Here is a 14290-nt window from a genome sequence, read left to right as displayed (position 1 = left end):
CTCCCTTAGGTGGTGATATATCACTTTCCTTTTCTCTGTCTCTCTGTCTCTCTACAGTGAGCACAAATGCCCCATGTCAAAAACCTAAAAAATAAAAAATAAATAAAAAATAAAATATTTTAAAATTATATCTCAATTTTAAAGTGTTTTAAAATTACTATCAAATAATTAAGATACAAGTAACAAAAGAAAGGAAAAGAAGAAACCAAAAGAATCAGTTCCCGCTTTAAAATGTCAGAAAGTATTAATAGATCCTTAATAAAAAGACCTTACCCAATGAACCCTGATTCTTACTGCATCTTAACTGGGCAGGTCCCCACCTGTCAGGAAGACAGCATTCCTGATCCCCATTCAGGTCCCACAGTGATTATTCTATTTGGAAACTATAATAAGCAACTGGGATAGAATAAAGTGTTGTTCTGTCATAAAATGGACTAGATTGCCCATGGGTCCAATCAGAAAGCTAGCACACTGGCAGAAATTAGAGCTGTTCAATAAGAGTAGTCTTCGAATAGCTCTAGGGGAGAGAAATCTTCCTCAGCTGTTTTAGGTATTAAACTTTGTAGTCAACTGCATAGTAGTACAAGAAAACATCACCAGGGTGAGTAAGAGAGGTCAGGGCAACTGACCCTCAACAGGCCTCCTAGATTCCAAGCATCTATCCTATCACACCAAATTCCTACCTTAATATCTATCTGCTTTGGGGCCGGCAAGTGACATGGTGCTTGGGGCACTGGACTCCCACATGGCCGATCACAGTTCAAGTCCTCAACCTGGTGGCTTGCTTTCTCACTCTCCCTTTCTCTCTGTGCCATGTTTAATCTCTGCACCATGGCCAATCACAGTTCAAGTCCTCAACCTGGTGTCTTGCTTTCTCACTCTCCGTTTCTCTCTGCCTATCTCTCACTGGTCAAAAACTGAAGAATAATGATAATAAATAAAATTTAAAATACGTAATCTTTAAAATAGAAATATATATCTATCTGCCTCAGTTACCCACTCTAGCAAACAAATATGAACACTTTACTATTCTGTGTGCTTTTTGAAGGGAGGGGCCATTGCTTACAGCTGCACAGGTTGTGTACCACACAGCTTCAGGGTACAGAACACTGTCTATCACTGTCCATACAGACCACAGCGGTATGTGGTGGCATTTCTAAAAGCTAAAGTTGATCAAAACCTGGACAGTCTCTTCTCATTTGGATGTCAAAAGCAGCTTCACTACTTCAGTCAAGAGTATTTTGCTACTTAACAATCTTGATCCAAGCAGGCACTCAAGGACAAACACCATGTCTACCAGGTCTTAAGTCAATGGCATTCCATTTATAGGCGGTGAAGGCAAGCACCTCCATCTTGAAGGCCTCTTGACATACACTTTGTAAAAGTTTAAGAAAGCAACAAACATGCTTTCAGTGATCATACTCAGAGCACCTTTATAAAAAGAATACACCCTTATATTACTACACATAGAATAGATGTGCTTTTACAGTATTTCCCTGGGTTGCTCACAGGTTAGATACTGAATATGGTACTGGTATACAAAGAAGGAGCTGGATCCTTCTGGAAGGCTGCAACCAGTCTGTACATAACTCCATACCCACTTCCCCAGGGTCTTTGCAGAAGCCCTGCCATGATGGCCATCATGGCCTGAAGGACTCTTGAGCACTACAGCTTTGGGACATCCCTCCATTGGGAGCCTCTGCTACTAAGAGCAATGGAGGCTGCCTCTGCTATTGACTAAGAGGCACACTAGCCTGGCAGTGCCACTGCCTTAGCAAAACCCTGCTTAGAAGTCTAACTTTCCATACTTGACCTTTCAACACCACCACTTCAGCAGGCAGGAATGAAACAAACCATAGTTGCAGATAGGTGTCCTTCAAGAGAAACATGCCAGGGCTCTCTTTGATGAAGGTGCTATAACTCTCTGAACTGCCTGCTGTGGACTGACCCTCGATCTACTGTGCAATAGGACTGAAGCCACAGTGGAAGTACCAGGAGGTAAGCATCTGATGCCCATTGTGTCCTGTATTTTTTTTTCTTCAGTATTTTACTTTTTTATTTTCTTTAATTGACAGTGGGAGTACATACTTTCCAGAGAGAAAGTATCCCCCCTAAAAAGTGTGTGGTAATGCTCTATCCTTTTTGCTCCATTCCTTCTTCCTGTGAGGATTTTGATCATGCATGTGCACACCCCACTGTGTTTTTTAAGCCCCTGGGATTGGGATTCATACTGCTGTTATCCAAGTTGGATCCAGCTCCCTTAACTACTGCAGTAAAGAGCTGGCCCCTATTTTATTTTTCTTTTTATTTGAACATATAATTTGAGGCTGGTCCCATGATGCAGAGATTAAGCATGGCACAGAGGAAGCCAGATCTAACTTGACTGAGGGCTCAAGTCCTGGCCCTGGAGACTTGAAAAACATGCTAGGCATGTGTATATGTACTCAGGATCCTCACAGAATGGAAAAATGGAGGAAAAAGGATTGTGGCATAACCAGGCCTCTTTGGAAGGTTTTCTTTCTCTGTCTCTCTCTCTCTCTTTCCTACCTCTTGTGCATACACATGTGCTCTCTGGCATTAAAATGTATGCATTATTTGAAGGAAAAGGAATCTTTGCACATATCCTTTTCTGGCATAACTAAGCTCCATACTGGTTTTCAAGTCAGAGAGATTTATTTTTTCTTTTCTTTTTGCCCTTAAACATTTTCTTATTGAGATATAATTTGCATACTATAAAGTTTGTCCTTTTAAACTGTACACTTGAGTAGTTTTCAGAATATCCACAGAGTTGTGCAACTGTCACTGCTATCTAATTTCAGAACATTTTCATCACCTCAGGAAGAAATTGAAGTTTATTTTAAATTACTCTTTTTCCCAGACCCTTTTTTAACCTTAGGCTGCTGACCACTTTGTTTTTCCAGAGGTCACCAAATGCCCAAGATATTCTTACATTGACCTAACTCAATGTAAAATGTCAGACTGTTGGCCAAAATGGGTAAACTCTTACCAGCAATCATCCTCCATGGAAACTGTTAGATAAAACACCCCTGAAGCCAAGAGAAGCTCCAGAAATAAACTTAAGAAATCCCTTGCTCAGGATACTTTACAATAACATGCAAGATCACTGGAAAAAGCAGCATTAAAAAAAATACACCTGGGGCTAGCCTGTGGCATGGTGGTTAAGGGAGTTGGATCCCATAGATCTAGCTGCATGGTTCGAGTCCTGGACTTAATACCTTGAAAAACACTTCAGGCACATGTGCATGCATGCCCAGAGAACGAAGGAGAAGATACTGCAGTGTTATCATTTCCTAAGGGGGATGCTTCCTCACTTTCCCTCTCTCTCTCTCTGTTTCTCTCCCTACCCTCTGGCCAAAAAAAAAAAAAACAAAAAAAAAAAAAAAGTAAAAAAGAAAAGAAATCCTGGAAAGAGAGTCAGAAGACCTAAACTCCAAGCCCTTCTACTTCTCACTTTCTCTGCATCATCTTGTTATCTTGTTCAAGCTATTGAACTCCTCTGGGCCTTCATTCACCCACATTCACTAGAAATATTTCAGTAAATAAACAAACATAGAAATCAAGGAGAAACAGTGAATGGAACTTTCCAAAAGCCTGTGATAAATGCACATTTCAAAAAGGTAGGAGGGAACTTAGTAGGTTCTTAAATGTTTATTGGGTGGCACTGCCTGGCTACATGAAGGAGTGACAAGAGGCAGGATTGAAAGGCTGCTGACCAGCAGTATGAATAAGTAGAAACTGCTTGGGTGAGCAGTAAGACTTCTAACCTTAGAATCTACTATCTCATAGAGAATGGCTTTCAAAAATGACAGTGGAGAGGACACTCCCAACAGTAAACTTTAGTTATGAGATGTCACCAGGTGATGGGAGTGGGCAGACAATAGCAGATAAGCCTCAGCGTGGACAAGCAAAGAGTAATGCATTAAAAAAATTGACAATTCAAATGATACTACAGGTTCAGATATATCATACACAACCTGGAAACATTACCCCCCAGTCAACAGTTACCTAAGGATATTGGTTCAAATAATCTGAATAGCTAAAAACACCAACAGACAGCGGTCATCATTTTGAGCACAGGACGAGAGAAGAAGCTTTAGAAATAATCCTGAACACATTTCTCATTTTACAGAGGAGAAGACAAGACTCTGAGGGTCTAGGCAACACCTTAGGCACAGCAAGTGGCCAATAAACAGTTTAGACCTAGCCCCAGTGCTGCAGTGGTAACACAAGTGGCCTGCAAGGCTGGAAGCCATATGGTCAACCACTGTTTCGATCTCTGGTAGGCCAGGTGCATGTGGGTGCACAGGAGTCTGAGGAGTGGAGAACTGGAGAATGGGAATCATAGCGTACAAGATCTAGTAGAGCGTGCTTGTCCCCCTCTTTTTCTTCCCTTCTTTTCTCCCTCCCTTTCTCTCATTAAAAAACAAAACAGACAAAAAAGCCATTAGTTTTAAAAAGAAAGACCTTAAGGTCACTCACAAAGGAAGCCAAGAGACATTCCAATCCTTTATCGTCATTGCTCTTTTGACTACACTCCACTAAGCCAGAGGAACATGACCAAAGTCACAATTTTGATAATGTTTTGTCCTTCAAAGGTTCAAGTTTTTTAATTTGGATGTGCCCAAAAATTCATGGATTGGGACTTAACTGTATTGTAAGGGTGTTAAGTGACAACTTAATTCCTTCATGGAATTAAGGGTGAGGCCTTTGGGTGTGATAAGGCCACTAGAGTGCAACCCCTATGAAGAGTTCTACTGGGTCTATAAGCAAGGGAAGGAGACCAGACAGAGATGCAGAAACTTGTGGGTAGACTGCTCTGCTCAAGAGCCTGCCCCTGTCATGTTATAGCCTCACTAGAAGATGGACCCTGGGCCCTGAACCCCCCAAACCCTGAGCTGAATAAACCTCTATTTCTTTATAAAATCACCCAGTCTTGGGTACTTCTGTTAGCAACACAATAGGCTAAGACAACCAATAAAGTGCATTTTATTTTCAGCCATGCTGTACACAGATATTACTGTTTTATCTTTGGTATCAACTTTAAAGTCTCTCAAAGTTAAAACAAACAAACAAACAACAACAACAAAAAAACAACATACAACAGAATAGAGCATTACAGGCAACTCCCAAATCCGAAAGGCAACAATAGAGTAACTGAGGCAGCAGACAAGTTCTAAAATAGAATTGGGTGGTCTAGAATTTTGAAGAGTACAAGGTCACATATAATAATCAAGTTTTATAAATACTGTCAGCTAAAAATAGGGTGAATTTGACTTTTTTACCAAATCCTTTAGCGCTGGAATTGAAGAGCAATTCTGGATGACTGGAGAAGAAATTTTAGAACAGCTCAAACAAGTACTAGCTTAGTAGACTGGTAATAAACCTGCTTGGTGTACATCTGAGTTTGCACCAGAGGAAAATAACAGACAGCAAAATTCAAGAAGGGATAAGAATAAATTCCTGGGCACTAAATCTATAATGAGTTATGTAGAGCAGTTTCAAATATGTGAGTCATTCTTAACCTTTGAGTTTGATATCCCGGAAGGCGGCCATATTCTCCTATGAAATGTCTCTCAGAGATGTGCCCACAGGGGTTGGAACAGTATAAAACAGAGTAACAACTGAGGGGCAAGGGGCCTTACCTGTGGCATGAGAGGCGAACACCAGGAGCACCACACTAAAAAAGACACAGCAAAGCAGTCAAAAAAGCATTTCTTGTACCAAAAAATACCACACAAAAAAAACCACGCTTTAAGTTTCTACCTATTCTGAAGACTTGGAAATAGTTGAATCTGCCTAAAAGCAAAGTACTTACACCAAATAGTCTCATTCTGCCTAAACCCAACTCCACAGAGAAAGTGAGCATCTCTTAAAATGCCTCATGTCTTGGGGGACCTGGTGATTAAGGCAGCTGGATCCTTCATGGCCAACTGTGCAGTTCGAGTTCTGGACCCAGAGGCCTGAAACACATGCCAGGCATGTGATCATGCATGCCTAAAATCCTGAAAGGAAAGGGAGATGGTAGAGAAGAAATTGCAGCATGACCATGTCCAATGAGGGATGTTTTATCACTTCCTCTCTCTTTGTTTCCCTCTAGTGCTCTTACAAGCCCTCTGGCAAATTAAAACAGGAAAAAGAAAAAGAAAAGAAAGAAATGCCTCAAATAAATTTTAAAAGAAAGAAAGAAAGGCCTCATGTTTTGACAAGAAGATTGAGTCCATCCCTTGGAACAGGCTGAAAATCCAGCTCCCACCTGAGGGTCAGTTCCTCACGTTCTTGGTCCTGGTTGACCTAACTGTTATCACTCTCACCTAATATACTGACGGTATTTATAAACTAAATAAAGCAAACTCCAAATTTTAAGTAAGTTGCAATCTAAAGGCCAGCTGTTGAATGTGAGCTAAGTATACTTTTGCAAAATACTTTATACAAAATTAATTGTGTAGAAGGTACTTCAATTTCCAAAAAGAGGGGGCCAGGTGGTAGCACATTGGTAAAACAGGGCATTCTGCAAGGCTGATTCACATGGGAAAGTTCCAGATTAACATCTGGAGACCTCCCTGAACATGCTGTACATGCAAGTGCCTAAGATCAAGGGCTGGCTGAGGCTGAAAATGGATCAGGGCATCAAGAACTTGTTGGGGATGCTGTCTCTCCTTTTCTCTATCTGTCTCTCTCACTCATGAAAGAAATAAACTTTCTTTCTCAGAGAGGTGTGTGAATTTGCCAGAAAGAAAGAGAGAGAGAGAGAGACAGAAAGCGAGAAATCACCCCCCAGGGGGGATGGCCACACCTCAATCCCTTCTCCTCCATTCTCTTCTCGGGATCTTAGGCATGCACACACACGCGCCCAGCGTGAGTTTAAGCCACCAGGTCCGGGACTTGAACCATGGTCGACTACATGGGAGTTCAGCGACACAGCCATTATGCTAACTGCTGGTCCCGAAATAAACGTTTTTTTTTTTTTTTTTTTTGAGAGAGGCTTTTGCGATAAGAGGCATGCGCTCGCCAGAAAGACAGAGAGACAGAAAGCGAGAAATCACTCCCCAGGGGGGATGGCCATGCCGCAATCCCTTCTCCTCCATTCTCCTCTCAGGATCTTGGGCTTGGGCACAGTATGAGCCACCAAGTCTGGAACTCAAACCGCGGTCAACTACATGGAAGTCTAGCAACATGGCCATTACGCTAACTGCTGCTCCTAAAATAAATAAAACTTTTGATGGCATAATGGTTACGGTGCTATACTCCCACATAGTCAACTGTGGTTCAAGTACCAGACCCAGCAGCTTAGAACTCATGCTAGGTGTGTATATGTGCATGCCTAAAATCCCAAAAGGAGAATGGAAAAGAAGGGATTGTGACATGGTGATCCCTTCTTAGGGGGTGATTTCTCACTTTCTGTCTCTCTGTTTTTCTCAGTCTCTCCAGTGAGCTCATGTGTCCTATAGCAAAAATCTCAAAAAAAAAAAAAAAATTTTTTTTTTCTAAAATGCTAGCCACAGATTGATTCATGCCATCACTGTGTAGCTGAACACCACCTGGACTGATGTTCAATGAGTGCTAGTGTGAGGAAGGATGAAGGGGAAATGAGAAGGAGCATTCCTCTGATACTACCTCCCACCTTCCTCTCTGGAACACTCTCTCATCTCCCAGGGCCCCTCTGCATGCCTACATGTTCTGCAAAGCCCGCTGCAGTGGGTCAAATTCCCCACTTTCTGCTCCTTTCTCTGTCAACACCACACCAGCTGATCTCCTTAAAGGTTTGGAATAAAACTGGCTATCTAAGTATAGGAGGGAAATCTTTTAAAGTGCTGATGGCCCACTCCGGTTCTAAATTGTGCTGCACATCAGAACAGCCCCACTGCCTGGCTTAAATCAGTATCTCTGGAATCCAGGCATCAGTCGCTTTTCTCTGTTACGACCCAAGTAGTTTTAATGTGTCCCAGACTGAGAACAACCTCCGGGAGTCTCTAGTTGGGAGTGACATTATAGGCACCATGAAGGAAGTGGGCTGTGAGCAGCGAAGCCACTGGGATTTGGCCAGTCCTGTCCCACTCCTGCGGGTACCTCCCTGCACCATTTCTGTTTTTTTCTCAGGCTTTTCCTCTGCTCTGCTTCTAAAGCACAAGTTCTCTGATGGCCCTCAGGATAGCAGCAATATGGACAGAGGCAGGAGGAAAGGAGGCTCTAGAGAAAGCCTACGGAGAAGAGCCACATGTCCTGGCAATCAGAAGCTGTGGGACTGTAGGCAGGGTTTACTTGCAGTTGTAAAAAATACACACAGTACAGAAGAGAGTGCAAGGATTAGGACATACAAGGGCTCCATTAGTCTTTGCTCGCCTTTCTTTGCTCTCATCTTTCTTTGGAAAGCGCTTGCCCTCTGATACTCCATCACTCTATGCCCCAGGATCCCCTTTAGCTTATAACTTCAGGATCAGAAGTTTTTACTCCTATGACAGGATAAGAGGGGCTTCTTTATACCCCTAAATATCTCCCAGGGTCTGCCATGGTACCCCAAATTCCATCATAGAAGTCATCCCAAAGGATAAGCCTGAAATAAATTAGGGGGCAGAAATAAAGAGAAATAATTAAATGAAATAGCTGGTTCTCTAATCCCTGTTTGAATCTGGTTGTTAGTGTCTGGTTAGTTGGATCCTGGCGTTAAGTCACTCGAAATTTCTTTTTCTTTTTAAAAATTAATTATTTATTTTCAACTTTTTTCATGTGTGCTCACTAGAGAGTGACAGAGGGGGAGGGGAGGGGGGGAGAGAGAGGGAGAATGGGAGAAAGCAAGCCACCAGGTCTGAGACTCAAATCACGGTCAGCCATGAGGGAGTCCAACAACTTAACCACCACGCCACTTGCTGGCTCCACTCCTAATTTCTACTTGGTAACCTCCTTGGGGGCAAGAACCGTGTCTTACTCATCTCTCGGTCAAATGTGCCTAGCAGCAGACACTGACTATGTTTTCTGAATGCAGTTAATCACCTGTAGAAATGGTGGGATATGTTTGAAGAGAAGCATAACTGAAGCCCACTACAGTTCTAAGATTATAAATTATATATAAACTCTAATGAGGGAATGAATATAGACTACTATAAAAAGGCATATAATGCCAGTAGAGAACATGTTTTTTACTTCATTCATTCAATAAACATTTATCAAGTGTCTAATACAAAGAGTCTTCAAAAATGTCATGGAAAATGCACATTATGAGAAAACTATGAATGAATTTCAAATCTTTTTGCACCAAAATAAACTTTCCACAAACTTCCTGAAGTACCCTCATATATGGCAGGTACTATTCTAGCATCTGGGAATATTGCAGTGAGCAAAATAGAAAACATTTCTATGCTCACAGGAAATAAAATGGAAAATACTGCCTCTCCATCGTAAGCTCCAATATGTAGGGTTTTTTTTTTTTTTTTTTAGTTTCCCTGCATTTTACTCTAGAAAGAATACCTGTCTATTTCTTTTTGACATACAAAAACCTCACATGCAAAATAAGGAAGTGGGGCATGAATAAGTAATATCATGGTAATTTTCTATTTAATAGACTGGAAAAGACTAGAGTCTGCCTCATATTAAAATGGTACTACAAGTACATTCCATAAAATTCATTCCTTATACAGTACCTAAATTCCCCAAGATGAAGATCAAAGCAGTATCTAATTTTAGAAGCTGCAATTATTTTCAGCCCCATATACAACCTTTCCTTTTATTCTTCCTTTCATCCTTTCCCCCCACCTTGAGCTTTATATGTCTATCTGTATTAGGAACACCACAAAGCCAAGGTCAGGGGGCAAACACAGACTCTCGGAAACAGGAGTGTGTGCCAAAGGAAGAGAACCATCCAACCACTTGCTACTTGCCTCTCTCAAAAGACTGAACGATGGCCCAGCAGTGGTGGTGCAAGCTGAAGGGCCCCATGGAATGATGGCAGAGGTGGCATGAAAGACCTGGTTTTGGTTCCAGGCCCAACCTAAAGAGGCTGAGAGCAGTGCCCAGCCTGTGGCCCTAACTGCCAGAGATGCTGAGACAAAAAGGACTGCTGTATAGCAAAAATACTCATCTTCCTCATTAAAAACAAAAACAAAAACAAAAACAAACCCTGAGAAATCAAACCAACCTTTTTGCTCTAGAAGGCACTAGTTCCAACTGGCACACACAACCATGAACCTGAATAGAATGCCGGTTTCTTCATTCCAATTTTCTTAGCATACACTGCCAGTGGGAAACTGAATCATGGCCCTCATTTGGATTCACTTGTATTGGAAGAAAAGACCAGAAGCAGAATGATGGCATTGGTGGGGTGTGCCACAGCCTCAGCCAGGAAGCTGCCAGTATCAGGCTCCCAGGCAGCAAATACCCTCACAGCAGGTGGGCATGTTGGCATGGAGCAGATGGGCCAGGAGAACTTGCTGTGGGTTATGGGGAGCTCATCTCTCCATAGCACCTCCTTTCCTACTCCACCTGGCTATACTCTTTTGGGGAAAGAAGAACTGCTTTAAAGTGGTCCAAGGTCATGGCAAAATTTTAAACATCAACAGTCTTCTGTGTTTCCAGAAAAGTCTTCTGAAAACCAGCTGAGGCCAGCCCAGTCCAAAATCCCAAAAGGAGGTAGAAACGGAGGAGCAGAGATTGCAACATGACCATTCCCATGGGGAATGCTTTTTCACTTTCCATCTCTCTCTCTCTCTTTCTGTGTGTGTGTGTGTGTGTGTGTGTGTGTGTTTCTCCAGTGGGGACATGCACTTTCTGGCAAAGGAAGAAAGATGAAGGGAAGGGAAGGGAAAGGGAGGGGAGGGGAGGGCAAGCTGAAAGGTCAGCAGAGCGGAACTAATGATTGTTTTCAGCTGAGTACAAAGACAGCCCATAGCCATACTTAGGGTGTACTTTCTTTCAGAAAGGCATTTTAATAAATACTAGGATATTTATTAGCTTCATCTGCAAAAAGAGAATACAGCTCACAGTGAACATTTTTAGCCAAGTAACATCCTCCAGAAATCAGCACGACCAGATGCGAGGTGTATCTCCAACTTAATCCTCATTTTGCGAAGTCAGAAAGTCACTGCATCGGCAAACTTGGGTTTCGAACAAGTCTCACTTTGTTTCTCAAACAGGTCCCTGCAGTGCACAGCCTGAGACTAGGAATATCCGAGAACAATGCCCAGCTCTTCCAGTGAGCAGGCCAAGCCCACTCCCTGCTTGGCTTCAGGCAATAGTACAAACAGAAGTCGGTAAACCATATTTCATAGTTGTAACTCAAGCCTCAAACTTGAACCTACCTTAACAAAAAACACCTTCAAAACAACTGAAGTCCAGACTGGAATTCAGAACTCTTGGATATCTTTGAGCATCAAGTTGGAATGTGGCTGTATGGCGAGATCTGGCCTCTGGCCCTGGCTGCCAAGCCACTGTTTCTCTTTCTACCCCAGCCTCCATCCTGTACTCCAGGGCCAAAAGGGCACCTTTTATCTATACCCCTTCTCATGGAGAGCCTCTTTAGACATCCTTTTGATCTAGGAATAAGTTGTACAGACAGCTACCCAAGGAGGTCCTGGATTCAAACTCAAGGAGTTGGGTAGGGGATTCTAGAGCACAGTCTAAGGTACCTGGGGCCTCTGGGATGGAACATCCCTTACCCTTACAGATGCCATGAGGAGTGTGGCCCTCTGAAGGATAGGTCCAGACAGAGGCATCTCTTACTGGTCTAAGGGCAAGACTACTATTGGTTTCTTCAGTTCTGGTCATCTCAAACACTATTTAACTGGCCTTTCTGGAGGCACATTGGCTCAGAACTTGTTCATCAAAATATTGATTATTTTAATGAATAAGTTAATAAAAATAAAAAACTAGTGCTAAAAAATTAAAAATTCATTAGCTTTAGAAGGATATGCATTGTTCTTTAAAAATGTAAGTTACATCTTACCTGAACATATAGTTTAAGTACTGCTGGTCAGTATCACTAAGGAATAAGAGACAGGAAAGGATGAAACATACGGAACAATAGAAGCACTTTAAATATATCGAATAATCATTATCCTCTATTAATAAATTCTATCTCTACGTATGTGAGAAGCCTTCAAAAAGTTCATGGAAAATATGTATTCTGAGAAAATTACACACGATTTCAAAATTATTTTGTACCAAAATAAGCATATACGTCAACTCCACTTTCCATGAACTTTTTGAAGTCCCCACATATAAGTTACTACTTTTGTAATTTGACATTAAGTAAGACAAAGAGTACTATATACTCAAAATCAGTTCCTGGTTCATTTTAAAAGGTTATTTCCAGGGACTAGCAGATGGCGTACTGGTTAAGTCACTGTACTCCCACACAGTTGACTGCAGTTCGAGTCCTGGACCAGGTGGCTTAAAACTCGTGCCAGGCATGTGCACATGCATGCCCAAAATCCTGAGAGGAGCATGGAGGAGAAGGGATTGTGACATGGCCACCCCCTGAGAGGTGACTTCTTGCTTTCTGTCTCTCTGGTGAGTACACACACCCTATCTCTTAAAAAGTTATTTCCATGCCAGCTGGTAGTTTGGTGGTGAGGGTGGCTAGATTCCACATGCCCAGCTGTGTGGTTCAAGTCCTAGGCCTGGCAGCTTAAAAAAACCAAACCAGCATGTGTACCTAGAATCCTGAGAGGAGAGCGGAGGAGAAGGGAATGCAACGGGATCATCCCTCCTGGGGAATGCTATCTTACATTTCCCTTCTCTTTTTCTCTCTCTGACAAACACTTGTGTACTAAGGTATTAAAAAAAAATTTTCCTAGTTGAGTACCGGCACCCACATTTTTACCTATGGTCAAGTTTTTCTCTATGTACACTTGCTACTTTCAAAGGAGGATCCACTATTATAGCTCAGACGACTGGACTGGCTTCTAGAGTTTCCATATTTAACAAATGAGAATTCAGGCCACCCAAATAAATTTGAAGTGCAGATAAAGAATAATGTTTTAGTGTAAGTATGAAGGTCTTCAAAAAGTTCATACAAAATGTGTATTGTTTTTAAAACTGCATGGATTTTTTTAAATTTGGGGGGTCAAAACAAACTTTTTTTTTAAGGTTTTTGCCATAGGTTGTGTGCATTTACCACAGACAGACAGAAAGACAGAGACAGGGAAAGTAAGAAACCACCCGCCAGGGAGAATAGCCACACTACAATCTCTTCTTCTCCGGGGATTCTGCACATACGCACATACCAGGCAGGCGTTTCAAGCTGCTGAGTCCAGGACTTTAATTCCAGTGGGAGTTCAGCACCTTAACCACCACCAGGCCACCTGCCGGCCTCCAAACTCATATTTTAATCCCATTTTTTCACAAACTTTTGAAGTCCCCTCACATGTTCCAAATATTGCACGGATGCATTTAACTAAAAAAACTATTCACTGCTTATCTGAAATTCTAATTTAACTGCGCATCCTGTATTTTATCTGGCAACTCTCCTGGCTTCTTGTTACAAAAACACTTTATTAAAAGAACAAAAGGTGCTCTCAGGAGTGATAGCCGCACATTCCAGAGCGTCTGACCTTCTTCCCGGAGTTTTCCCTTCAGACCTTCAGGTGACCCCCAACCCAGTCTAGGCATGCTGACCTCGAAGCTCCAGCTCCCACTTCACTCTGTGAGGCCTGGCTTCTCATCCCTTTCATCTACATTCACCCAGCCTGTTCCACTGACTGCCTGCAACAAAAGCCTCGTTTGCAACAGCACACAGCTGGTACCTGAGGAGACGGCTGGGTCTAGCCTGACTCAAATTAGGAAGGGGCTGGGGAAACAAGAAGAAAGAGCTGTCCCTCTGAGTTGCAGGTAGTCAGTTGGAGCCCACAGCAGCTGATCACTAAAATGATGTCATTAAAATGTCAGCCAAATGGCTGCTCTTGAAGGAAGGGTGTGAGAGTTCCACACTTCCCACACATGGCCGAAGTATGGTGACCCCAGCCTGGAGTAGCCACCTGGAGAGGAGTGATGGTCACGTCTGCTGCCCTCACAGCAACACAGAGGGTCTGGATGAATGGAAGAATCCCAGGATACCTGGCTCTTGATCTTTCCTTAACCACGTGACAATGCACTAGACATTAGGAGCTTACCTTAATGTGCTGGGTTTCTGGGACTTCTGCAGGATTTTATAAGCCCCTGGAAAGGAAACATGTATTACTGGTATATGGCACTTTGCCTAAGGACTGCCTGCACTTCCAGGGAAGCACGAAACCCCATAATAAAGATCCCAAGGTGTAGCTGCTGGTCTCCTTTTCCCTAC

At 42.5% G+C, this 14290-nt stretch overlaps 1 protein-coding gene across 5 annotated transcripts in view; it reads right to left on the bottom strand.

The window, feature by feature from the left end:
• The window catches only part of SLC35D4 (solute carrier family 35 member D4), a 127822-nt gene that overhangs the window by 56348 nt on the left and 57184 nt on the right, over positions 1 to 14290 (bottom strand). For 4 of the 5 annotated variants that reach the window (XR_001371064.2, XM_006157660.3, XM_014591294.2 and 1 more), the window contains 3 exons: positions 14121 to 14166; positions 11954 to 11989; positions 5664 to 5698 (listed from right to left, as the gene is read on the bottom strand). Coding sequence is in view for 4 of the 5 variants with exons in the window: in XM_006157660.3 (XP_006157722.1) it covers positions 5664 to 5698; positions 11954 to 11989; positions 14121 to 14166 (117 nt within the window). In the remaining variant the exon portion in view is untranslated. The remainder of the gene's footprint in view (positions 1 to 5663; positions 5699 to 11953; positions 11990 to 14120; positions 14167 to 14290) is intronic. The other variant, XM_006157661.3, reaches the window with a different exon arrangement.

Source organism: Tupaia chinensis, unplaced genomic scaffold (genome assembly GCF_000334495.1).
Source record: "Tupaia chinensis unplaced genomic scaffold, TupChi_1.0 Scaffold000550_1, whole genome shotgun sequence".
Classification (NCBI taxonomy): Eukaryota; Metazoa; Chordata; class Mammalia; order Scandentia; family Tupaiidae; genus Tupaia; species Tupaia belangeri.
This window is presented reverse-complemented; position numbering and strand designations above follow the sequence as displayed.